The sequence below is a fragment of the Micromys minutus genome (genome assembly GCF_963924665.1).
Source record: "Micromys minutus genome assembly, chromosome: 29".
Taxonomy (NCBI): domain Eukaryota; kingdom Metazoa; phylum Chordata; class Mammalia; order Rodentia; family Muridae; genus Micromys; species Micromys minutus.
The window spans coordinates 1,908,859-1,934,350 of NC_137964.1; the positions used below are offsets into that span (position 1 = coordinate 1,908,859).

The following is a 25,492-nucleotide window of genomic DNA, read 5'->3' on the forward strand; positions in this document are numbered from 1 at the left end:
ATCATCTAGCCTTCCCCAGGCCTGAAGAGCCCTTGCTTTGGAGGAGATACTATGCAATGTGATTGAAAATGATGAGGACAGGCACAGGGATTCATGCTGTGGCCCAAACTCAGGCAGCTGAAGCAAGCCTGCAGTTGGGGAGCACCCTGGACTGCCTCCGCCACAGTAAAGCTCCACACTGGCCCTGACCCGGTCTCAAAGAGAGGATCAAAAGACTGGACCACACTGACTCAGGATTGTTTCCTGGCTGCAAAGAAACTACAGTCCTTGGATAGAGGGTCATTCAAGTAATCCCATCTGTAGCCTCGCTTGAGGGAGGCTGGGACAGGAAGGTAGAAAGAAAGCTCACAGTCTGCTTGAGCTACAGACAAAGTTCAAGGCCAATCTGGATAACTCAGTGAGAATGTTGCAAAACAAAACAAAACAAAAAAAAAAAAAAAAAAAAAAAAAAAAAGAGCTAGGGTGTGACTAGAGCCCCTGCCTAGAGTCCCCCAGTGAGGGGCTGGGGTGTGACTAGAGCCCCTGCCTAGAATCCCCCAGTGAGGGGCTGGGGTGTGGCTCAGTGATAGAGCCCCTGCCTAGGATCCCCAGTGAGGGGCTGGGGTGTGACTCAGTGGTAGAGCCCCTGCCTAGAATCCCCCAGTGAGGGGCTGGGGTGTGGCTCAGTGGCAGAGCCCCTGTCTAGACTCCCCTAGTGGCAGTGATATTAAGACCTCTGGGTGCAATCCCAGACCCAGGAGCAAGGGAGTGGGGCAGCTGGGAACTATATCCATTATCATCCCTATTGGATTTACTCCAAGCTTCTCCTTGCTGGCCAGGCAGGGAGGCTGGAGAGAGAGTCACTGTCCCTTGGTGTTGTCCATGTGCTCTGTACCACAGGCAAATCCTACATCCCCACTATAAGAATACAAAAGATAGTTTATTGAATCTAAACTTTCCATTAAAGTCTTTAAACATAAAAGCTCTGTAGGAAATGTCACAACTTAGTGTCATCTGTCATAAATAAATATACACTAAGATGCACACTATCAACAGGTGTCCTCAACGTGAGGCCACAACAAAGGGACTCACTCAGTCAACTTTACAACTCAGGACTGGCTGGACTGGGTGGGAGGGGTGAGGGACAGAAGGAGGGGTGCTGTGGGTGGCTATTGGTGGCACAGGAGAGAATGCAGGTAGCAGGTAGTGGGAACAAGGGTCCTTTGGTCTATTAGGAAGGGGGCTTGCGGAAGCGGATTTTCTTGGCCGTCTCCATGTCAGACTTGGCAACCAGAAACCGCATCTTCTTGCCTCCATGTCGGATCAGATCCACGGCTCTGAAATCAAGGAAGGAGGTGAGGCTGACAGGGGAGGGGGCAGCAGCAACAGCCCCAGTCACTGCCTCTCACCCCCCCCCCCCGGCTAGTCCAGCTTCTCAGGCCAGCTGTGGGCGAACCTCATGTAGCTGACTCCTGACAGGCTGCTGCCGTTCACCTCTAGAATTTGGTCTCCTAATGACAGCCGTCCATCAGATGCTGCGGGGCTCCCAGGAAGCAGGGTCTGTATGTAGAGTCCCGGGGCACCCAGAGGTGTGTGCTGGAAAGAAGCAGGGGCCTCAGGACACTGCTGGGGATGACACATGCTCTCCCCAGAAAAGACCTTGTACCTCATCCCTAACCCTCCCTGTGAACTTGTGGGACCCATGCCTGGACCTAGTTAGGTCACAAATTATGGCCACAGTGTGTCCCACAGGAAAGCACTGGGCTCCATCAGTGCTCCCAAAGACAGGCCCACGAGACAGTCTGGCATCCATCTGCAAGAATGGGGGAGAGGGCTGAGGTCCAGGGTCCTCACCATCCCATCAATCAGACCCATCCCCAGCCCTGAGGGGCCTCGCTCCAGCTCCACCATGAACACGTAGCAGAAGTCCTCCGTGCTGGAGCTAGGGCTGGAGGCCTCAGCAGGATGCTCAGCCGCAGCCTGAACCGCATCTCCTGGGCAGACAAGAGGGGAGGATAAGGAGCCACTGAGCTTGGCTGGTAGCACTCACCCCAGAGCCAGTACCAGGAACCTCAGGAAGACACAGAGATGTCTCACAAGACTGAATCCTCAGGAAGAGACCAACTGGACAGAATATGACAGCAAGCCAGAGGAAGGGACAGGACAGGCCCAAACTCAACAGGTCATTAACCTCTTCAAGGCCAGGGACCCAATGCATTTGGGGCAGCCTTGCCTCCTACCACATCTTCACTGTCTTCTCCTCCCTCCCACCACTAGGATGGTACTGACAGTTCATCCTTCCTGAGGCCACCATTGCACCCAGACCCTGCCACAGACCCCACCGAAAGGCCCTGTGCCTCCACAACAGAGCTTGTGTCTGTGCCCCAACCCAGAACCTGAGGTGGCCTGCCGCCCTGTCTTGCTCCACCAAGCACCTAAAGCCATCCAAACTTGGAGGATAATCAAAGACACAGTGAAGAGTCCCCGTGGGACCAGGTGGACCCCACTGTGCACACATGGGTGCCCATACACAAGGGCACATATGTACCCATCTACCAGTACTGTCCCTGAACAGGCACTAAGGAGCACGCTCTGGACACCATGCTGTCTGACAGGGTGGCCCAAGGAGACCTGCTATCAAGACACAAGGTAGGGTCTGCTACAAAGTCATAAACTGGTCAGGTCTCACCTGCACCAGGACGGCCTTCTGGTCCATTCCTCTGCCCGTCAAGGAGTGCTTTTCCACAGAGGCCGCTGGGCTCTGGCCAGGTGGGGCCTCCAGGCTCCAGGCCCAGTGGTGTGCTGGGAGGAGTGAGCAGGCAGGAGGAATCAGTATGCAGAGAGCCAGCCTGGGAGCCCCTGCGCTCCCCTCGGGAAGGCTGTCTTCCAGGGGGACCCTGTGCCCGGGGAGCTCCAGTGACAGGAAGAGAATGGCCAGGAGCAGTTTCAACAGCTCTTCTGCCTGAGTCCCTCTTAGCCAGGGGGCAGCCATGGCCTTCCAGATGCCCCTCAGGAATTGTGTGGTACAGGCCCTGGGAAGAGAAGGTGGACAAATGTTGAGGCCCAGAAAAGGGAATGGACCAGACATTCACGATGGTTCCCTATGAGGAACAGAGACAGACAAGCCACCCAGGAGAATATGGGCCCAGCTAGGTCACGTTAGACACAGGTGAATGAGACACTTGCAAGCCTGCACCACATCAAACGGAGACCTGAGGCCTCTGTCTCAGGATACCTGCTGCAGCCCCAGCCCACTCTAGACAATCAGTGCCTCCAGTGAGGGGCAATGAGAGGCTGTCTCAGTTCATTCAGTTCACAAGCCACAGACTGCTCTGAGTGACTCAGCCCCTCCACACGAACATCCCAGCCACACTCTACCTCGATGCTCTCAGGCTGGGCAGGCCCGCTGTCAGGGCTAGCTTGACCCCGCAGCCCCCACAGGAAGTGGCGGATGTAGAGCAGATGCTGGTAGATGCTGTCCTCCAGGTAGTCGGCCTCCAGGTCCACCTGGAAGCCCTGGCTCGGCAGAACGATGGGTGGCGGGTTTTCATAGGACTCCAGGATGTCCTCTGTAGTGGAGTGAGTGGGGGCGCTGGGACCTGGCCTGCCCTCCCTCCATCTTAGGTCCTTGCCCACCCACAGAGGACATAGACAGCAAGACCTCAAGCAAGGTGAGTCCCAGCCTAGTCTCGTCTCTTCTGAATCCCGACTAGGCTGTCTAGACTAGCAGACGCCGCCCCTCCACACACCCGTGTGTCACTGGGACTGGTGTATACTGGGATGTTAGAATGTACAGGCCCTGGATGGAGATGGAGACAGGAACCTTTCTGTGATGCCAGCTCTGAGCTCCCAGCAGAGCCTGAGCATGGGGGAGGGGAGTGTCCGGATACAAATCTGTAAATTAGGAGGGACCCAATGGGACCAGATGGACCCAGGAGTACTGTTTACAGCCCAGCCAGTGGTGGCCAGGTACCGGGAAGTCAGTGGGAAGCCTTATGCACATGCACAGCCTCTGGTCTACCAGCCTGCATTTTCTGCTTACACACTGTGGATATATTTTTAAGAAGGAAGATATGTATAACTTACAAATTGAAATGTACACATGTGTGTATGTATGTGTGTGTGTAAGTATGTATGTATGTACCTCTGTTGCCCCACCAGGGCATGCGCATCTATGTAAACAGTATATGTGCTCAGAGCTGAGGAATGTCTTCAGAGGCTTTGTAACCTCACCCTGCTGTTCATTTCCTGATCAGCTAGGTGCCAGTTGAGCCCCAGTCTGAAGCCCCAAGAGCAGAAGGGACACTGACTCTGAGACTGTGGGGGAGGGGCAGCACAGTATGATCCTGGTGGAGGTGCTGGGTGGCAGGAGCTCCTGTGTTCCCACCTCAGAGAGCTGCTCTGGTGCTTTTCTGAGCTGGAGCTTAGGGTTCTCCACCCTCAACACCCCATTCCCACTTACCCCTTTGGCTTGGCCACTGGGAAGGCTCACCTGTCTGGAAGGCCTCTGGGCTGTCTTGGGCTCCTGGCTCCCAAGCACTCACAGGGCCCATGGCAGAGGCCAGCTGGTACTGAGTCAGCAGCCAGTGCAGCTGAGCAGGGTTCAGGGCAGGGAATGTGACCCGCAGGGTGGCCCAGCTCATCTGGGAACAAGGAGCTCAGGTCAAAGGCCTACAGGTACATGAGGCAGTCCCCTGCCCACAGACCCAGGGAGAGCCCTCCTCAGGCAGGGTCCTAGCTCCAAACCCATCATTTCACACTGGGGAAGGGCAGGCAAGGTTGGGGGAGGCAGACGGCAGGGAGGTCAGGGAAGGGGCGGGGCAGAAGACACCGCACTGGACACCTATCCACAGTGATGACGCTGCTCTGGGGTACAAACTAAGACCCTGACTCAAGACACCCAGGAAGAGCGGACAGAAGGGCGCCAAGGAGGGCTGGAGGGCCTGTAGGCACGTGTGCCCTGTAGAAGGCAGGAACCGGTCATCTAGGTGCTGGGAGCGACTGGGCTCAGGGTAGGGAATACTCTCAAGACAAAACAAAGGGGCAATGGTGGTGCCCGCTTGTGAGAGCAGGAGGATAAGCTGGAGCGCAGCCCGGGCCACACAGCAAGTCTGAAGCCGGCCTAGGCTGACAATGAAGAGTCAGACATGTCACTTGGCTCCCCTCCCTCCTCCTCCAGTTTGCGGCCTCTTTTTCTGGCTGGCTTCCTTCCTTCTATGGCCTCATGACAAAGGCCCAGGAGATCACAGCTTGGTTCCCAAAGCCCCTCCTTTCATGCAGGCAGCTCAGCAGGCCCAGGACTCTCTCAAGACTTCAGACATGTGTCTCTGTCGTCTCCTTCTGAGTCCTATCTGGTTCTGCTCCACTCCAGAGGTTCTAGGTTGTCCCTGTCCACAGCGCCGAGACTCTTGGTAAAGTCCCTTTGGGGCAGGGCAGGGACAGCCTGCAGCCTGTCACCACCAGCTCCTCTGCCCTCAGCTTCCCTCTCTTTTCTTCCTCCCTGTCTTGATTTCCCTGCCAACAGCCAGAGGCCTGGGCTGTGGCCATCTAGATTCTATGCCCCAGGGACAGCCAGAGCCTCAGAGCTGGTGGAGGAGGGACAGCCGCTAACCCCAGGGCCACACTCTTCCTGGCAATCCCTCCACACACCCCTCAAGTTCAAGGTGCACTGGGGAGGCTGTTTCCTTTTGACATTTCCCTCCTGTTTCCATGATATGTCCCAGGTTGTCAGAGAGGGAACCAGAACTAGCCATGATCACATCTTCCCAGCTCCTCCTCCAGGCTCCTCCATCTGTTCTCTCTGGTGTCTGGGTGCCACTCAGGGGAGATTTTCTTCACTGAACTTCTCACCCTGTCCTCTTCACTTCTGCTCCTGTGATTCTAGTTCACAAACATTCTTCCTTGGTTTTGTTTATTCAGACAGGGTCCTGAACCAGTTAGATGGCTCAGCGGGTAGAGGCGCCTGCCACTGGGGACATGAGTTGAAACTCTAAGACCCACACGGCGGAGAGAGAACAGACTTCTCTGACCTCCACATGTACACACGCCTACACACATACTCACATACAACAAATAGATAAGTGTAATTTTAAAAATATTAATGGGGCTGAAGAGATGCCTCAGCAGTTAAACGTGCCTGCTGCTCTTCCAGAGGATCCAGGTTCGGTTCCCAGTACCCACGCCAGGAGGCTCACAACCAGCAGTAACTCTAGACCACGGAGGACCAGCACCTCTTCTGTGGGCACCTGCACACACATAGCACTCACTCACTTACAAAGACGCACATACATAAATTAAAGTGAATCTTTACAAAACTGTTTTAAAAGAACAGGGTCCCCTCACAAAGCTTAGGCTGATCTCGAACTCATGACTGTCCTGCCTCAGCCTCCAGAGTGTGGGAATTACAAAGTATACATCGCTTGCCAGACCCCAGGATCTTGTTCTTATTTACAGACACATTATTTATGAACACTATTTTTCTCTTACTTTCACTAGGCCAGAAATAATCTTTTCCTCTGTAGCTGCTTTTTGCTGGCTAGGCTGAGAACTATTTGAATAAAACCCTCAGGTTAAGAATATTTTCTTTTTAGAGGGTTTAGAAGAGATGACCATAAAGAATATGGATGGACTCTGGACAGAAAGACCAAAATACCTGCTACCCCGCTCTTGAGAGAACAAGCTTGTCACTTGTCACATCCCACAGAGGTTCCACTAGGTGCCTGGGCCAGCTGTCTTCACAGTGGCCTCCCTGTTTTGTTCGGCTTCAGGACTCAGTGTGGGAAGGGCAGGCATCGCGCTGAACAGACTGGAGCAGCTGAGAACCCAGGAGTCGTAGCTGCTCCTTCCTGCACGCCGCCTCACTCAGAAACCACACAGACCTTGCACTGGGAAGACAGCCCAGTACAGAACCCATATAAAAAGCCAAGTGGGGTGCCTGGAACCCTAGCTTTGAGAAACGCGGACAGCTCACTGGAGCCCACTGACTAGCTGGCAAAGTGCCAGGCCAAGGAGATGTACTGTCTCAAACAAAAGGTAAAAGACATTCAAAGTTGTCTGTCCTCTGGCCTACACAAACACACACACACACACACATACACACACACACACACACACAGGGGTGGGAGACTGCACAAATCTAAAACTTAAAACTTGGCAGCTTTTCTCAAGTGAACATCCTTGTCACCAGCCCCAGGGACAACTTGGAGCCAGGTGATGCGCAGCTAACCACCCACAGGCCTATCTAGCCACCACCGAGGGTTCCCTGTGAGCCCAGGGCCAAAGCCTGAGCTCCATTTCACTCCAGCTTCACAGGAGGCGAGGTCGGCTGTGGCTCTGGTTCTCAGGACTCATCCCCTGCTCTGCCTCCTCTCACATGCAGGATGACGGGACAGACTTTGTCTTCGCAAAGCAACTCATGACCTTGAATGGGACCCGGGATCTTGCATGAGCTGAGCAAGGACTTTACGACTGAGTTACATGCCTGGCCCATCATTTTCCTTTTATTATTTTTTTAAAAGTAGTTTTGTTTCTAAGCTAGACAGTTGTGAGCTGCCATGTGAATGCTCGAAATTGAACCTGGTCCTCTGGATGAAGAGTCCGTGTTCTTCACCACTGAGCCATCTCTCCAGCACTGTTATTATTATTTTTAGTTGTGTGTGTTCACGCCTGTGCACGAGTGCATGTGTGTGCATGTGCTTTGTTTCCATGCATGTGGGTCTCTTTGTGGCTCCCTACTGCAGACGCATGCTTCCATTCCTTCAGAGGTTTTCTGGTCCTTCAGCCAGAGGACTGTGAGCTTCATCTGGTTATGCAACTTGCTCTCTGACAAAGGGCTGGTTCACCTCAGGCCACTCCATCTGAGGATGACACTTACTAATCTCTTGGGGTTGGCAGCATGGTTCCGTAGTACAGCACCTGCCTAAAGGTTCTGGAAGTGTGGCTCAGTGGTAACACTTGCCTAGAATCCCCAGTGAGGGGCTGGGGTGTGGCTCAGTGGTAGAGCCCCTGCCTAGAATCCCCCAGTGAGGGGCTGGGGTGTGGCTCAGTGGTAGAGCCTCTGCCTAGAATCCCCCAGTGAGGGGTTAGTGTGGCTCAGTGGTTAACACTTGTCTAGGATGCACAGAGTCCTAGGCTCTGTTACCATCACTGCAGAAAAAAGTAGAAATTCTTAGAGATTGTGCTGGCTAGTTTTATAACAACTTGACACAAGGTAGAGTTATCTGAAAGGAGGAACCTCAACTGAGAAAATGTCTGCTTAAGATCCAGCTGTAGGGCATTTCCTTAATTAATAACTGACCCTTAATTAGTGATTAGTGATCCCTGGGCTGGTGGTCCTGGGTTCTATAAGAAAGCATGCCAAGCAAGCCACGAGGAACAAGCCAGTAAGCAGCACCATTCCATCCATGGCCTCTGCATCAGCTCCTGCCTCCAGGTTCCTGCCCTGTTTGAGTTCCTGTCCTGACTTCCTGTGATATGGAAGTGAAAGCCAAATAAACCCTCCCCAAGTAGTTTGTGCTTAATCCCAGCAAGAGTAACCCTAAAGCAGTGATATTTTAAGAGGAAGCAAACTGAATTCACATGTTCTGGCTGCCAGCCATGTCTAGGCACCTAGTTTTCTATGGTGCAATTTTGACTTTATGATGAAAAAAAATTAACCCCTATTTCAAAACCAACATTGTGGACTGATGTGGAGCAGAGCTCCTGGGCCTGGTGAGGTGGCTCAGCACATCCAAAAGGCTCTGCCATCATGTTTGCCGACCTGAGCGCCATCTCTGGGACCCCATGATGGAAGCAGAGAACTGACTCCATACACCCACTGTGGTACACACACACACACACACACACACACACACACACACACACACAGTAAGGAAATATAATTTTAAAAGCACAAGGAGCCATGTCTGGAGCCCCAGCTCCACTGCACACTCATAGTGTGACCTCAGCTTCGCCTTCTACAGAAGGGACATGGTTCTGCCCACCTAGCCAACTGCAGGGCAGTAGGGTGACACAGCTGTCTCAGTGACAAACTGCAGCCACTGTCATCAATGCCAGTGACACCAAGACACAGGTGTGAGATACTGCAGAAAGGTATCTTTTCTTTCTTTACTTATTTTTTTTAAGGTAAGATCTCCTGATATAGCCCAGGCTGGCCTGGAACTCGCTACGTAAGGCTAGCCTCAAGCTTGCAACAATCCCCCATGCTTCTGCCTCCAGAGTGCCGGGACTATGGGCTTGGCCCCCATACCTGGTGGGACTACTACTCTTTTTGAACCAGTAGTTGTCTCCTAAGGCCTGCCCAGGGCTTTGCCTGGAGCTGAATAATGAAGTTATGCTACCCAGTGAGCTTTTACCACACGTCCCTGGACGACAGCGGGCAGAGTTTATGTTGGACTGCTCCACCCACAGTCCCTTGTGGATGTTCACCATTTCAGGACAAGGTCAGTGGTTTCCACACGGGAGAAGAAACCATTGCAGGGTTTCCATTAGCTATCAGGACGAATGCTCTGAGGAAGAAGGTGCCAGGAGTGGTGGGAAGAGGGGGGCACCCTACTGCTGTGGTGGTAACGACCATGAACTGAGGAAGAAGCAGGGCTGACTGGATGGCTCTAGGGCAGGGGTTCTCAACCTGTGGGTCGCAACCCCTTCGACAAACCTCTATCTCTAGAACTATTTGCATTCTGCTTTCTAACAATAGCGAGATTAAAGTTATGAGGTATCAACAACAATAGTTTTATGGCTGGGGTCCCCACACCATGAGGAACTGTATTGGAGGCTTGTGGCATTGGGGAGGGTGAGAACTGCTGCTTGGGGTGGGGGAGACCAACTTCCTCACATCTGTGCTGAGCTGTGTTCTTCATGGCTGTGGGAATGAGGCTGAGTTTCTGGGCAGGCTTCAGGCTTCAGTCCCCACTTCTAGAAGCTACCCAGGCTCTTGACAGCAGCCACTGTGAGCTGAGCCCTCTCTCTCATCCCACCCGACCTTCTGACTCACTCTATGGATTTGCCTGATTAGACTGGGCCCAGTGGGAGACACAGAACACGTCCTCTTCAGGTCATAGAGCGCCCTTTGCCACACAGAGTGACCAGTACGGAGCCCAGGGACTACCCACTGCACCCATGGGATTATCTGGCCTGCTGTGGGTGTGGACAGTTGAGGTACTAAACAACTCCATGATTTTCTGAGGGAACTTGGGGGTTTTCCAGGTGCAGAGCCCAGGCCACCTTGGCGTGGTTGTCACCCTGGAGCCAGCATGCACGCCCTTCCCTGCACTTGTCTCCTGGTGCCCTCCTACCTGGACGAGCTGAGCACTGGGAGTGGCCAGCAGATGCAGGGTACAGGAAAGCTTCCTGAGGAAGCGCTCGGCAGGGGCCCCGAGGCCCGCACTCCGAGCCCACTCCAGGAACTGCTGCAGGCGGGCGCACGCCTGGACACCCCTGGGCCAATGGAAGCAGCTCAGAGAGGGCCCTGGACAGGGAAGAAAGGATGAGACCTACCAAGGTTCCAAAGCACCGTCTGCCTCTCCAGGCTACCTCAGCACCCTGTCTTAATTTCCAAGATAATGCTGACCACCCACACTCTCTCAGGGTGGAGATAGCAGGATGAAGGAGACCAGGTCCAAGGCACGAGGGGCTGTGACAGTTGCTAGCCCCCAACCCTCCTACCATACACCATCAGCGCATGCTCAGAGCTTTTGTCTTATCCTAGGTTTTGAGCCATCCTCCTAGAGGCTCAGCCAGGCAGTGTTCCCTTGAGGGCACATTTAGCTTTCTCAAAGGAACCCAAGTCCCAGCCCCAAGTACCACTCACCCTTGTCCAGCACCTGATTGAGGAGCAGTGTGCCAGAGAAGAAGAAGAGGTAAGCAAGCATCTGGGAGGCCACCTCAGGATGCATCTGCAGCTGCCGCAGGAGGTCCAGGGCGGCCTGGAACACCGACACCACGCGCCGAAGCTCTTCCGGCAGAGCGGGGCCTGAGCGCCAGCTCTCCCTGCGCTCTGTCTGAAATGGGGGGCATTCCAAGAGGGCTGGGAGGCAGACATACAGGCACTGCAGGGAGAGAGAACCCCAAGAGCCACTGACAGGGATGCTGGGAATGCCTAGGAGCCCCAAACTTAACAAGCCTAAGGCAACAGGGTGGAATGAGGCCCAGCAGGAGTTGCCCTGGGACTAACAGAAGTAAGGACAGAGCTGCAGCGCAAACAAAGCCGCAGTCACTAAGCAGTCTGTAAAAGGCACCGTGACCAATAACCACCAGGCTGGATCATGGGGACATTCCTGTTATGGGAAAGAACAGGAGCAAGGGGTATACAAAGGTCAGAGCAGAACCAGCAGCTGCTTCCTCCCTGCTGAAGCTGGCTCATCGCAGTCCATTCCCTCCTGCCCCAAGGCCCTAGGAAAGCGTCCATCACCAGCATAGCGGAGGCACGCACCTTGGAGAGATAATACACACACTGCTGGAAAGCATACAGCACCACCTCCTCCAGGGCGGCCATGGCCTCCTCACTGGCCGTCAGTGTGCAGGAGAACAGCGACTCCTTGGAGCCTGCAGGGGAAGGAGCCATAAGTGGAGACTCACACCACAGCATGCACGTGGGCCCACCCAGCCAGGAGCAGCCAGGACTCCACCGTCTGCATAGCTACCTGCTAGGGATCTGCCTGGTACGCCAACACTCCCATCTGGCTTTAGAGGTATGGAGATCCCAAATCTGTCCCAGGCAGTCACACTGGCAGACAGAGCTGGAGAGCAGACACACATGGCCACATGTGTCCATGCTACTAAGACAGAGCCAGAAGTTTGTCCTTCCTTCTATCCTTCCCACTTCTTCTGTTTCTCCTTCTTTCCTTGCTTCCTCTCTATTCCCTTTTAATCCCTCCCTCCCCTTGCTATGACATACAGGCTTTTTTGTTTCTTTGTTTTGTTTTTTGAGGCAAGGCGCATAGAATGGCCCCAAACTCACTCCGTATCGCCAACTCACCAAAACTACTTGAGCCTACAACTGTCCTGCCTCAGTCTCCAAAGTGGCTAGGTTAAGAGATCCCAGCTGCCAGGCTATTCTCCATCAGAACTGGCTATTCCACGGCAGCAAGCCCAGCCCAGCCCTGAAGGTCACTTTTAATGACACTAGTTAAAAGACTTGTACATCAGCCCCTTGGGAGCCTGTCACATGGTTACGGCGGCGTCAAACTACTCTCAAGAAAGAAGGAACCTCTGAGCACTACGGAGGCAGAGGCCAGCCTGATCTATGCAGCAAGTTCCAGGCCAACCAGGGCTACCCAGTGAGACCCTGTCAAAAACAGAAACAAAACCAAACAAAAGAAAATAAAACCCCTCCAAAACAAACAAACAAAACACAGGACTGGAGAGATGGCTCAGTGGTTAAGAGCACTGACTGCTCTCCCAGAGGTTCTGAGTTCAACTCTCAGCAACCACATGGTGGCTCACAACCATCTGTAATGGCATCTGATGCCCTCTTCTGGTGTGCCTGAAGACAGCTACAGTGTGCTCATATACATAAAATGAACAAACCTTTAAAAAAAATACAACAATAAACTAAAAAGAACTAAAAGGGAGAACTGAGGCCCAGAGGGCTGCTGAACCAACCCCTTGAAGACCCCGATTCACCTCACCCCTGGGTGCAAGGACAAAGAGCTGGCTGACAGGAAGAGAAGCAGGATCAATACACTGCTGAGTGGTTCTAAGACACCCATGACACCTGAGATGTAACCATTGCCACAAAGCCAGGACTAGGTGTCCCTCAGGCACTGAGGAAACCAGACTCGCCTGTTATAGGCAACCACAGAGAAGTACGGGCACTACACAGACACGGTGAACACGGCCTCTCTCTTCAGGTTGGGCCTTCAGTGGCAGGGCCACAGGGTCCCCAGTGTAATTGGGATAGGCCTAAATAGCCCAGTGGCCCCACTAATAAAAGGGGTGTGAGTGGCTTTGATGTTGTCATCGGAAGAACAAAGCTTCTGGCCTGAGGTTCCCAGATGCATGGTCAGGACATGGGACCTACCACAGGTCATCCATCATGGGCTCCTGGCTCTGTCAAAACCTCCCAGGCTATGTCCAGCATAGAGTCATTAATAGACACATACCAATAAAACCACCCAGGGCCCACTCCACCACCTTTTAACTTTTTTGTCTGGTGTGTGTGTGTGTGTGTGTGTGTGTGTGTGTGTGTGTGCACAAGTGCACACACATATGCACATACATGAATGTTTGCATACACATATCTGGAGACCAGAAATCCACCCCCAGTATGTTATGGGCTGCCCTGGTGCTGTTTGTATTGTGATGTTAACTCTGCTTCCTCAAGAGGGGCTGTCCCGATGAGGAGTGGATGACATACTCGGGTGAGTTCATGTGAACCCTCTCCCCATTCTAACTGGTCAAATAAAGGCTGGATCCTGCGATTGGTCAGTGGAAGGGAAAGGTGGGGCTAGAGGTTTTAGAGAGGAGAGAGAAGAAAGAGGAGGAGATGAGTAGACAGGAGAGAGAGGAAGACTGAGAAAAGGAGGTGGAAGGAAGATGGAGCAGAACCACATGGCCCAGAGAAGCCGCAAGTAGCAAGGGCTCTCATAGCTGGGGAATAGAGTAGTGCAGTGGCGGATCTGCCCAGTCTAGGAGCACAGCTTATGAGTACTGTGACCGAGTGGTGTGTTCTTTGCGTGGCCTTATTGGGGTTGGAGAATTACCACAACACCAGTGTCATTCCTTGGGACCATCCACCTTGGTTTTTCAAACAGGGCCTCTTCCTGGGGTCTGGGGCTCATTGTTTAGGTCAGGCAGGCCGGCCAGGGAGTCCAGGGAGCCTCCTGTGTTCTATGATGGGGTGTGAGGATGACTTGTGTGTACCACCACCCTTGGCTTTTTACTTAAATGCTGGGGATAACACTTGGGTCCTTGTGCTTGTACAGTGAGCACTTTACCAACTGAGCCACTTCCTGACATGCTCACAATGTCACCTTCATAGATTTCTCTACCCATGACCCCTCAGCAGAACCACCTCTCCTGAAGTATCCTGGGAATCTGAGTATCTGGAAATGCTAGTTTCAGGCATGCTACCCATATTTCCACCTCTGAAACTGACACATCCTACCCTCTTACAGCTATGATTGGCAGCATCCTTCCTTTATGGAATAATGACGCATCTCTCAGCCCCTCCCCTCTGAATGGCCCGTGCACACCTTCAGCCCCCCATAAGTAGATCAGAGCTAGCTACAGTGTACATGGGGCATGAGATTAAAAACAAAAACAAAACAGTAAAATGTCATATAGTATGCCCTAGGGGTACCAGGTCAGCCTAAACCACTAATGCTGGCTTCCTGTGTGAGTCCCAAACACCTAGCCTCGGGGCCAAGAAAGCCCCACCCTGTGTAGTTACATGTTTACGAAACTACTCCTATACCTACTGCCAACTGTGGCTGAAGAAGTGCTGGTCCTGGGGCACCACAAGGGCCATACCTGTGACATCCAGCTCTTCCTCCATGCTCTGCATGTACAGTGGGGACTTCTGCTGGATGAAGTACAGGAGTTCGATGGAGTTCGACATCCAGAACAAGATGTGCTGCAGGTCAGGAACCAGGTCGGCCATGGGGAAGCTGGCCCAGGAGATGGGTTCCTGGCTACCAAGACAGAAAGACTAAGAGATTACTCTAGGTGCAGATGAAGAGCCAGGTCTGCTGCTCTGTGTGCATGGGGACAGTCATCTCATGGGACACTAACAGAGACAAGTACCACTGTCAATTCCCTAGAAGCCAGGAACCTTTCAGGGGCTCCAAAATCTTATGTGAAGCACACCCAGGCAGCCCGGGCACCAGGAGAGGACTTTAGTAAGGCCTTCACTTTCTTCTGGAAGTGCATGTTGAGCAGCTGTGAGGTTAGAGCACTGTGTAACACACACACACACACACACACACACACACACACACACACACACACACACACACATGCATAGTGTCTGTGTAGCAGGGCTTACTAATGATGGCTCTGGGGACAAGAAAGCCAAGCATGTTATTTAGACAAAGAAATAGGAGCTGTAAGATTATTTAACCAGGCAATTCTCAGAGGAAACAGAACTGAACCGAGAGGTCAGTTAACTACTCCTTGATCAGAGGACATCAGCAACCTGTGAAGGTGGTGAATCAGAGGCAGAAATCGGGAGTGAGGATGTGATTCTACCCACTTAGAGCATTACAGGTCAAAGATTAGCATTAGTGTCCCCCTTAGAATTAGAATGGTTGCTTATAATCAAGGAGAACCTTAAAACAGCTCACTGGAAGAGCCCTGCCTAGAATCCTCTCTAGTGGGGATTTGACTTGGCATTCCCTAAATTCACCTAAAATCAATGGGGGGGGGGGGGCGGTTAGGAGAACATCTGCCTGCTTGTGTAAGGTCCTGGGTTCAATCCATAGCAGCACAAAAGAAACAGTGTAAAAGCAAAGCATGTTCTTCAGACTTAGAAAAATCCCAGTGCTGATACGGTCACTGGAAGTCGCCTCCTGAAGTATGAAGGGGAGCAGGACCAGCCTGGTCCCCACAGTCCCCTCTGCAGTTTGGTGTGCTATCCATGTGGAGGCACTGTCAGTCTGCTTAGTGAAAACAGAACCAGGTACTGCTCAAGGGGCTACCGGTGCCCGGCACCCGAGTTCCTGAGCAGCTCATGCCCTCCTACAGTCAGCAGGACAAGGTTCCTTTCATCCCAGGTTTCCACCTTCTAGCTAAGTACCCCCTTTTAGGACAGCAGCAATGACTGGCACCTGCTTCCTTCTGGCCCTAGACTGGCTCTCACAGACTCTAGGCCACTCCAAACCATCTCCCCTGCTGATTCTCACACAGCAGCTCAGAGTTGTGTGTACGTGAGTGTCGATTATTCAATATGACTTGCATCTACTTTTATTATCCTAACCAGACTCTTGGAACCCCTGTGAACTTGTTACGATGTGACTGTGCTTAGTCAGGGCCCTGACAATCCACTAAAATTCCAACATGTATTCACTGTTCTTATTTATTTAGACAGATTTTTGCCATACAGTCCAGGCTAGCCTTTAACTAGTTAACTAACTTTCCAAATACTGACACTGCCATGCCTAGCACAATTCCTCACCTCCTCAATGCACTACCCCGGCTCCCTAAGGCCTAGGGATGGTGGAATCTCCCATAAGCCTCTCTAACCACATCTGTTAAACATCTCACCTAGCTAGGTATGTGCCTCTGGGACTATGCGCACTCCCTCAGAAGGATCACCTCAAGATCTGACTGAACTGGCCTCATGTGAAGAAAAAGTCCAAGAATCTCTCACTGGTAGCCTCAGGGTCCCTCAATGGGGGAGGAGAGGGGCTGCATTTTCACCTATCATAAGGTACCCAGATATGCAGGCAGAGAAGCACACAGAAGCCTCTCCAAGCCTGGTTGTGCCTGGAGAAGATCAAAATTGAAGACTGTAAAGCCATTTGATGTCGCTGCACAGTCTGGGGCTCCTAAGGAAGGGTCCACACCCATGGGAACATCTGGGGACTAAATGGGGCTGCTATCCGGAGGGTCACGAGGAGGGGTCTGGCCTTTCTCCTGTTGTCCCAGGCTGCCTGACTCTCCCCTGCAGTCCCGGCCATTAATTTCAGTTTAGTCCACAAACAATGGTGACCTCTCTGTCCTGTGCCTGGGTGAGGATGAAGCTGGCTGGCGCCCATCTCTCCTATGTTAGCTGCTGAGCACCAAGCTTAGCTTGCACAGAATTGATGGTTCTTTACTCCAGCCTGGCTTATACAATGGCATGCAGAAGAGCTAGCTGCACATGCTCAGAAGAACATTCATTTAACCTTCAGAACCCAACTCCATTTTGGTTTTAAGATTCACTGCCTTCCTCAATTTTTCCAGGAACTCTACAGGGAGGGCAGCCAGCCACAAGAAGTAAACCAGCATGTATACTGTTGCCTAGAGAGCCTAGGCAACCACAACACCCATTGTGTCACATCATAAGGTGGCCACTCTAAGAAAGGAGGATCATGGGAGCTCTCTAGCTGGCCAGCACTCTGTGCACCAGTGAGCTCCAGGCTCAGTGAGAGACACTATCTCAAGGTAATAGGCAGAGAGCAATAGAACAGGACAAGGCTCTTGACCTCTGCAGGTGCATGCCACACCCTGGCAACACACACATATGCACACTCAGAGCGAGCCAGATGGACACATTTTTCTGACCCCAAGTTCAAAAGGTGGGTCACCAAACAGCTGCACAAAGTCACTCCAGGATGACATCAGCCAGGAGGAAAACAGTCCATGCTGAGGGAGGAGAACCAGAAATAATGATTATGGGGGAAAGAAAGCAAACACTGGTAAGAAAAGAACGAGGCCAAGTTGAGATAAACACAGATTAGAAATGCAAATCACAGAACAAGGCGCCTTGGGAAACAGCAGGGCTAGGGCTGGAGCAAAACAAGTCATAAAGTGAGAGGCAGGAGGGGCCGAGGCGGAGAGAGAATTACTAATATCTGTGTGCTGAGAAGAGGGGTAGGAGGAGAGGGGTGCATCTGATGTGAGGAGTGCAAGAGTGCTGTGGGCGATGTGGGGGATGAGATACATATGAGAGATTTATGAGCTCTGTGTATGTGGTTTGTGGAATGTGTAGAAGGTATAGGGAGGAGGTGGGGTGTGTGTGTGTGTGTGTGTGTGTGTATGTGTTGTCTAGTATGTGAGTATGGTGTGGAGGTGTATAGGATGTATATGTCTGTGTGTGTCTCTCTGTGTATATGTGTCTTGTGTCTTTGTGTCTGTGTTTCTCTGTGTGTGTGTGCATGTATCTGCGTGTCTGTGTGTCTTTTTTCCCTGTATGTATCTGTGTGTCTATGTGTGTCTCTCTGTGTATGTATGTCTGTGTGTTTCTCTGGGTATGTAGTTCAGACAGCAGCCTTAGGTATTGTTCCTTGGGAGCACTGCCCACTTTGCTTTATGGTCTCTCAGTGACCTAAAGCTCACAGTAGGCTAGGCTGGCTGGCCATAGCCAGGCATAAGAGCTTGGACTGGAAGTGCATGGCTGCCAGGCCAGGAAACCTGGGAAGCAGCCTCCATGTCCAAAGAGCAGAGGAGAAAAGACATCTGGCAGCCTGTGGCTAGGCTGAGCCCAGATGTGAGTTTGTGGGATTGACTGCTTGTGTGCTGTCCCGTGTCCTTGTACTGATTCATTCTTTTCAAAAGGAAAAAAGAGCTGGAAAAAAAAAAAAAAAAAAAAAGGAATGAGCATGTGTTAGGGATCAAAACAGAACTCTGAAAGTTCTGGAAATATGTACAAACAGAAGCTGCTAAAGGGAAGGCCATGGCTCTACCTGCATCCCAACTGTGGGAAGAGGACCAATATGCTGGCAACTCTTCTGAGATCTGCCATGTGGTCAGCCACCCTTTGGTATCAATGCTGCCTCTGGCAGTCTGCATAGACCTCAGTTAGGCCAGAAAGCAGCCCCTGGTCTTTTCATGCAGCTGCAGACTCCAGGGGTCCAGACTCCCAATGGCTTATGATGTCGACAGGCATCTGGTGGGTACTGAGGATGGTCGGATCTCAGCCCTCTGTCCTGACCTCTGTGTGTCTTTGATTCTGTTGTACAAAGAGGAGGTCACTGCACAAGCATGAAGCACTGGCAACAGTGTGCTGCTGATTCTGCGACAGGAACAGGTGACCAGTAGGTGGAGCCCTTAGTCTCACAATCCAGTCCCCTCCCCAGCTGCTCAGAGACCACCTTCAACTCAGCCTCATGCTTAGCAGGGCAGCATGGCTTCTCCGCTACACTCTGTACACAAACACCTTCACAGGTCAGGGGTACTGTCTGGGGGCCTTTTCTTTTAAATATAGGGTCTCATATATCCCAGGTTGGCCTCAAATTCACTATGCCACCAAGGATGACCTTGGACTTCTGATCCTCCTGCCTCCACTTCTGAATGCTCAGATTACAGGCCTGTTTCTCCACATCTGGTTTATGTGGGCTGGGGATGGAACCCAGGGCTTCCTGCACACCAGGCAAGCACTCTACCCACTGAGGCACACCCCCAGCCCGGGGCCTGATTTTCTGAGCTCCATTTTTAGTACTAGCACGCAGGAAGAGCCAAGGCTGCACAGTTCACAGACTCCCTCCTGGTATATATGGTATAGACATGCCACTGCCTCCCTGACAACTGCCACCAAGAGGGTCTCTCACGACATGAAGGCTTACATTCTGGGACATCAGGTGCTCTGAGGATAGATACATAACCCACAATGATCCACAAATCCCACCAGTGTACTGTCCATGGAAGCTGGGCTAGGGTGCTTTAACCAGAAAAATAAGCTGTGGGACCCCTCAGGGAAAAATCTTTCCTCTCTGTGTTAAAGATGAGATGCTCTGAAGAATTCAGTGTGTGTAAGTGTGTGTGTGTGTGTGTGTGTGTGTGTGTGTGTGTGTAATGTCTGCTATTGGGTTTAGTACTGCTGATTGAACCTGGGTCCTCCCTGGTGCTAGGCAAATGATTTATGCTAAGCCATTCCTTCAGCTCATTGTGGGATCCTAGGCAGGTGGTCTACAAGCTCTACCACTGCACTGTATCTCCAGCCCTATCTTTACTTCCTATTTGAACAGGGTCTGAGTTAGCTGCCCAGGCTGGCCGTGTACCCACTATCTAGCACAGGCAAGCCTTGAACTAGGAATCCTCCTGCCTTAGCCTCCTGAACAGTACAGATAGCATATTCCCCTTTACAGCTTCCCAGGAGCCAAGCCCATGGAGACTACAGGGAACTTAATGTTGCAAAGGAGGAACAGTAACTAGGTCACACTTACAGTTGCGCCTGCTTTTCTGCTAGTTCTTTGGTCTTCTCCTACAGAGGAAAAAAGTAAAACAGAAGCAAATATGAGAAACACAGACTAGCACTAGGATACACTCAAACACACAGCATTCCTGTCGAATGGCTCAGTGTCCCTAAGTCCTATCCCTGGAAGCCACGTAATGGTGATGGAGGGGTGGGGTCATGTTGCAAATATCTCAGGGCTGTAGGCAGGCTGCACATGCCCTGCAGTACTGTGAGGTGGTGCTCTGACTGTGGCAACCATAGGTGACAAGTGACAAGGGGAGCTACTGCACCCAAACTGTTGTCTCAAGTTTATTCAGTGTTAAAAGGGCCCTCGGCACCACTATTCTGAGCTATGACAGTCAGGCCTGCTACTGGGGACGTCTCTCCTACAGAACCCTCATCTGGCAAGGATGGTATGGGTGTGAGCACAGTGTGACTCCTGCTTCTCTAGCACTGAAGACATTGCCAAAGCCAGCAGCTGGCAGGGAAATACCTGCCAACCCAGCACTCCCACGTGGGAGAGGTGGGAGATGGGGGCCAGCCTGGGCTCTGAGATCATCTCAGACAAACAAATAAACAGATAGAATTTTTTAAAAAGCCTTCTAAGCAGGTCTGATTTCCTAAATTAAGGACCCTTATTATCACTTTTCTCTTTTTGGGACGGGGTGGTGATGGGCTTTTTTGGTTCTTTTTTGTTTTTGAGACTGGGTCTCTTTATGTAACCCTGGCTGTTAACAGAACTCTCTGTGTAGACCAGGGAGTTGGAATCAGAGATCTGCCTGCCTCTGCCTCTGCCTCCCAAATACCGGGATTAAAGGCCTGTGTCACTGTGCCTGGACCTACTTCCTTCTTAAATCTTTATTTTTAGGTCTGTGTGTAAGTATCTGCTTCTCTGTAGGTGCACCACATGTGTGCCCCTAGGAGACCCAGAAGAGGTCATCAGACCTCCAGAAACTGGAGTCACAAGAAATTGTGAGCTTTCTGATCTGAGTCCACTGTGTGAGAAGCGAGTGATCAGAAGTGCTGAGCCATCTCTTCAACTGAGGGCCCCTATTTCTAAAGACTGTCTTACATAAAAGGCCTATACTTCCCATCTTAGATAAAGGAATTCTTCTTGTAACAAAAATTATGCCCCCTAGTTAATGGTTTTATAAACTTTTAATTTTTCACAACAATTATTTAAAAGGTATTAAATTTAATAAAATAAATAAGTGGAAAGAAGGAAAGAGAGAATTGATTCTATAGGTTGTCACCTGACCTCTACACGAGCCATGGAACAGGCCACCATACACACACACACACACACACACACACACACACACACACACACACACACACACAAAGGGAAAGAGAGAACCTATTCATGAATACCCATCACATTCCATCTCCATGAACAACATGGAAGGTGATCACAGACACCAAGCTCTGCTAGTCTAGGCTTTTCCACTCTCAAAAAAGCCTTTTCCACCAACTCAGGTTTTTTCTCATTTCTGTTAATAACCCCCATGCTCCCTATGACAGAAATGACATAGCTCCCATTTCACTGAGCAACGCACAGGCATGTGTTTTAGTGTGTTCCTCTATCTCTCTCCACCTTATTAGCTTATATAGAGACGGGGTCTCTCACTAAGGCCAGAGCTCTGTTTTATTAGATGAATGGACCCTGGATCCACTCCTCTCTGGCCCTGAATCCTGAGATTTTAGAGACGGTGATGAGCAAGGTCAAGATACTTGAAGGCCTCTAACAGCTCTGAACAACAGAGACCTGTTTTGGTCCTCAGGAGCCAGGTCATCTTCAGGGCAGGAGCCTGAGTCCTAGGCTTTTGCTGGAAGATTCCCTTGTGTGTGTGTGTTTTCTGGAAGGGGACAGCCATGGACATTGCTAAGTAAGTATCCCATGAGATAAATGGACTGGCTCCATAATGAGGGATTCTGCATGCCCCCCCCCCAAGTCTACTGACCCAGGTTGAGAGGCTCTGACATGGAATGTGCCAACAGCTGACAGCTGTTGTCCTGTGGCCTCACCACCACACTGACCTGGTAGAAAGCACAGGGCATTGAGCCCATAGCAGGACTCAGACTCACTTGAAGGCAAAATGCTACATTGAGGCCTGCTAGGGAGGTGTACACGGAGAAGCCAGCCCTTTCCTCAGCCTGACATCATCGTAGGGACATCACAGTAGTGGCAGGCCTTCAGCCCCAGCAGGCAAAGCCCAGCCGTCTAGTAACACTTGATAAAGACACAAGCCATCACCCTCACGTACCCACACGGTGTCTCGGACCCTTTTGGAGATCTTAAGCAGAAGATGCCTGAAGGTGCCCGGCTGGAAGTGAGTGGCAGAGTGCTGGATGCAGAGGCAGAGGAGGAAGGCAGGTGTCAGCTTGTGGTCGTCACCCCCAGGCTCAACCAGTGTCATGATCCTCTGCAGCAGTGTGTCCTCCACATCGGGCTCAAACTCCAGGAGCAGTGGCCGCTGCCGCACCACAGCAGCAGGCACAGAAGGGGCCCCACGGGCTCTGAGCACCGCACCACACATTCTGCAGCTCTGTGGGGCTGCCCCAAGACGGGCAAGGGCACAGGCAGGCAGGGGCTGCGCCTGCCCAGGGTCCTTGAACAGCAGCAAGTAGTAGAGACCCAGGGAGAGCAGGTCACCATGTTGTAGCACCACGGGGTTCCTTCCCACTTCAGAGAAGTTGACGGACACCGGCGCCCCGGTGATGGGCTCCAGCACTAGCCTGGTCCCTGCCTGGCCACCGTCTGGGGACTGGTGGCGGCGAATGGTACAATGCAGAGGCAGGATGTCTGGAGCAGACAAGCTGATGCTGGGTTTGCTGGAGGGTGTGCGCTGACCCACTGTGTGCCGCTCCCGGTTGAGCACATACACCAGGCTGTCCTAAAGAACACACAGGCAATATAGGGTAGGTATGACACTGGTCATGCCCGCACCGGCACAGCAGTGTTCCTTCAGCTGGCCACCCACCCCAAAGTCACCAATAACCCTTTACCTTGGTAACCCTCCCCTGGTCACCCCAGCCTGACCCAGAGGGTGCTGCTTTCTTACACAGAAGAGACTAATCAAGAGGTGAGGGCAAAGCTTGGTCTGACAGCCCCCTCCTCCCAAGGAAGCAGTGTAGGTCCTGCTCCTCCGTTCTCAGTCCAGAATGGGGCTTCTCTTGAGAATGAGCCCAGGAGCCCCATGGATACTGTGAGAGGACCAAAGACCAGAGCAGGAATGACCAAAGACAAATGACAGTAAGCTGTCACCAAGGGCTAGTTCCTTGGGACCCAGATAAAGAAGTAGGAAATGGCTCTGGGAACTGCATCTGCTAACACGGGCCAATCATCCCTACACTTGGGAAGGAAGCTGAGGCAGAAGGATCGTGTTCAAGGCCTACTTGGATGACATAGTGAGTTTCATACCAGCCTGGGCTACATAGGAAGACATTGTTTTCAAAAGGAGACGGAGAGGGAGGGGGAGAGGAAGGGGAGAAGAGCTCAAACAACACAGCTACCAAGAAATGATCAGTTTCCAATGTCACCTGACCAAGGAGGCCCTGGTCTCACCACACACACACACACACACACACACACACACACACACACACACACACACCTACCCCAAAGATACAAGCTGGGAAGTAGTCTGGCACAAAGACCCAATGAGGGCTGAGGTCAGTGACAGCCTTGGCTTGGTGCCTGGACAAAGAACACAGGCAGCAGCCTTGTGCCCCCACCTCCCACCTCCACTGCATCCTCCCAGCCTTAGGGGAGTCCCTCAGCTGCCGCTGTTGGAGGGAGGATGAGGCCTGATTTTTAAGTCCTTGGGCTGTAAGGGACAGTGTGCTGGGGACTGGGGGTGGCTCACATGCTGCTGGCTGTAGCCCTGCAACAGCAGCAGGTGTGGGCACTGGTACAGTGAGTAGCGCATGTTGTCAGGGAGGGGCTCCTCAGGCCTCTGGGCAGTCTCGGGTAGCGTTGGTGCTGGGCTTAGGCTGGTCTCGCTGACTGTGCGGCGCAGCCCGGTCGGTGGGGAACTTTGGGCAGCCTCAGAGCTGAGGGCTGGGGTTCCCTTGGCACGGATACGCTGTAGTCTCCTGGCTTGGGCGTTTATCCCTGGAACAGAACAAGTAAGGGAAAGTGGTCAGCGATCTCATCACCCACTTCTCAGACTGTCCAAACTTTGAGTCTCACTGAGTCACTTAGACACCTGTTGTCATAATTCTGTAGGGAAAGGTCTGGAGGAGGCCTAAGGCCTCTGGCCAATGGCCATGTCCTTTGAAAGTTTAAGTACTGCCTAGATGGTGAAGAAGCCCCAAAAGCCCTGCCCCAACAAGCGGTCACAAAGCAGGCAACCCAGATGTCCATACCTTGTGCTTCAGAGGTGACCGTCACAGACTTTAGCCTGTACCATGGTCACCATTACCACACCTATAAAACATGCCCCCATCACAGCCTTGCTCAGATCTGATCATCCTGTCAGCACGGAGCCCTGCCCCTGACACGCCTGCTGTCCTTCCAAGCCTATGTGTGTCAGGGTAAGCTCTCTGGGAGTAAGGTGTTTTGGCTACAGTCAGTCACCTGACAAGGCAGAGCTGGCCAAGCTGCCAGTCACCTGCTGGTCTGTTTCAGCCACAGCATGGCTGCCACTTTCTGGAGACCATCATGGACCTTGAGTAGACACACACATATGAACACACACATTTAGGCACAAGTGTATACAAATACGCATGCACCAAAATATACATAAGCACACAAATGTGTAAAACCACATACAAATAGAAGTACATGTAAAAATGTACACAAATATACATGCACACACAAACAAACGCATGCACAAACAAATGTAAAACACAAATATAATAAAACATATATACTCATGCAGCCACAAACACACATGCACACAAAGTCTGCATTTCACACTGTGTACAACACACAGGCACAGAAACAGAAACACAAATATATGTGCTCCGTGCTCCGCACACACATGCTGCTGGGAAATAACACTACGCTCCATGAATCATTTTGAAACCTCGTGCTTTCAAATACAGGGACTGCTATCTACAGTATGCCGCTGGGAAAGCTCCCAGCAGGATGGGAGGAACCCTGGGGACCCGGTTCAATGCTCCCAGCTGACCCTGGAGATTTCTTCCCTGAGCGCTCTGCTGAGTCTCCTCCACGCAGCTTTGTCCCTGTCTGTAGCATCCCTTCTTCCAGCCAACTAGACAAAAGCCAGAAGGGAGGCCAGGAACGGGCTGCTATGCGCACCTTACCTGGAGCTCTAAGCTCTGCCCTTCCTTGCAGAAGGCAGCCTGCGCCGTCAGCAGCCCGCCGCAGGGGGCCAGGGCTGCAGGATGGAGGCTGGCCAGCCGCAGTGCCAGGCTATGAGGCTGCCCCCGCCTGCTGCAGAGCCCAGTTGGCCAGCACAGCAAGAGACAGGTGCCCAGCAGGTGAGGCCAGAGCCCTCAGACCTGCCTTGTCCTGCCTGCCCCCAATCTGTAAAGAATGCCAGCTCCTCAGCTTGGCCTCTTTGAACAATTATGGGAGCAGATTTGAAAGATGAAGATGAAAACAAGGTACAAAATGATGCTCTCCTACAAGTTCTTCTCCAAATCCAGGGCTGGGTGCTGGGAGAAGAGGGATTCCCTGGGGATATCCCAGAAATTCTGGCATTGCAGAAAGCAGCTGAAGTGACCTCT

At 52.1% G+C, this 25,492-nt stretch overlaps 1 protein-coding gene across 2 annotated transcripts in view; it reads right to left on the reverse strand.

Moving 5' to 3' along the window:
* Positions 1 to 801: 801 nt before the first annotated feature.
* RADIL (Rap associating with DIL domain) overlaps positions 802 to 25,492 on the reverse strand; it is a gene marked incomplete at its 5' end in the record, with an annotated part of 56,651 nt that continues 31,960 nt past the window's right edge. The window contains 13 exons of one of the 2 annotated variants that reach the window (XM_080941288.1): positions 802 to 1,316; positions 1,436 to 1,575; positions 1,834 to 1,973; positions 2,669 to 3,011; positions 3,358 to 3,548; positions 4,472 to 4,622; positions 10,275 to 10,447; positions 10,790 to 11,027; positions 11,411 to 11,523; positions 14,452 to 14,612; positions 19,785 to 19,822; positions 22,060 to 22,689; positions 23,662 to 23,909. In XM_080941288.1, the coding sequence (XP_080797414.1) occupies positions 1,211 to 1,316; positions 1,436 to 1,575; positions 1,834 to 1,973; positions 2,669 to 3,011; positions 3,358 to 3,548; positions 4,472 to 4,622; positions 10,275 to 10,447; positions 10,790 to 11,027; positions 11,411 to 11,523; positions 14,452 to 14,612; positions 19,785 to 19,822; positions 22,060 to 22,689; positions 23,662 to 23,909 (2,672 nt within the window). In that variant the 3' untranslated portion in view covers positions 802 to 1,210. Of the gene's footprint in view, positions 1,317 to 1,435; positions 1,576 to 1,833; positions 1,974 to 2,668; positions 3,081 to 3,357; positions 3,549 to 4,471; positions 4,623 to 10,274; positions 10,448 to 10,789; positions 11,028 to 11,410; positions 11,524 to 14,451; positions 14,613 to 19,784; positions 19,823 to 22,059; positions 22,690 to 23,661; positions 23,910 to 25,492 lie in introns of both variants that reach the window. The other variant, XM_080941287.1, reaches the window with a different exon arrangement.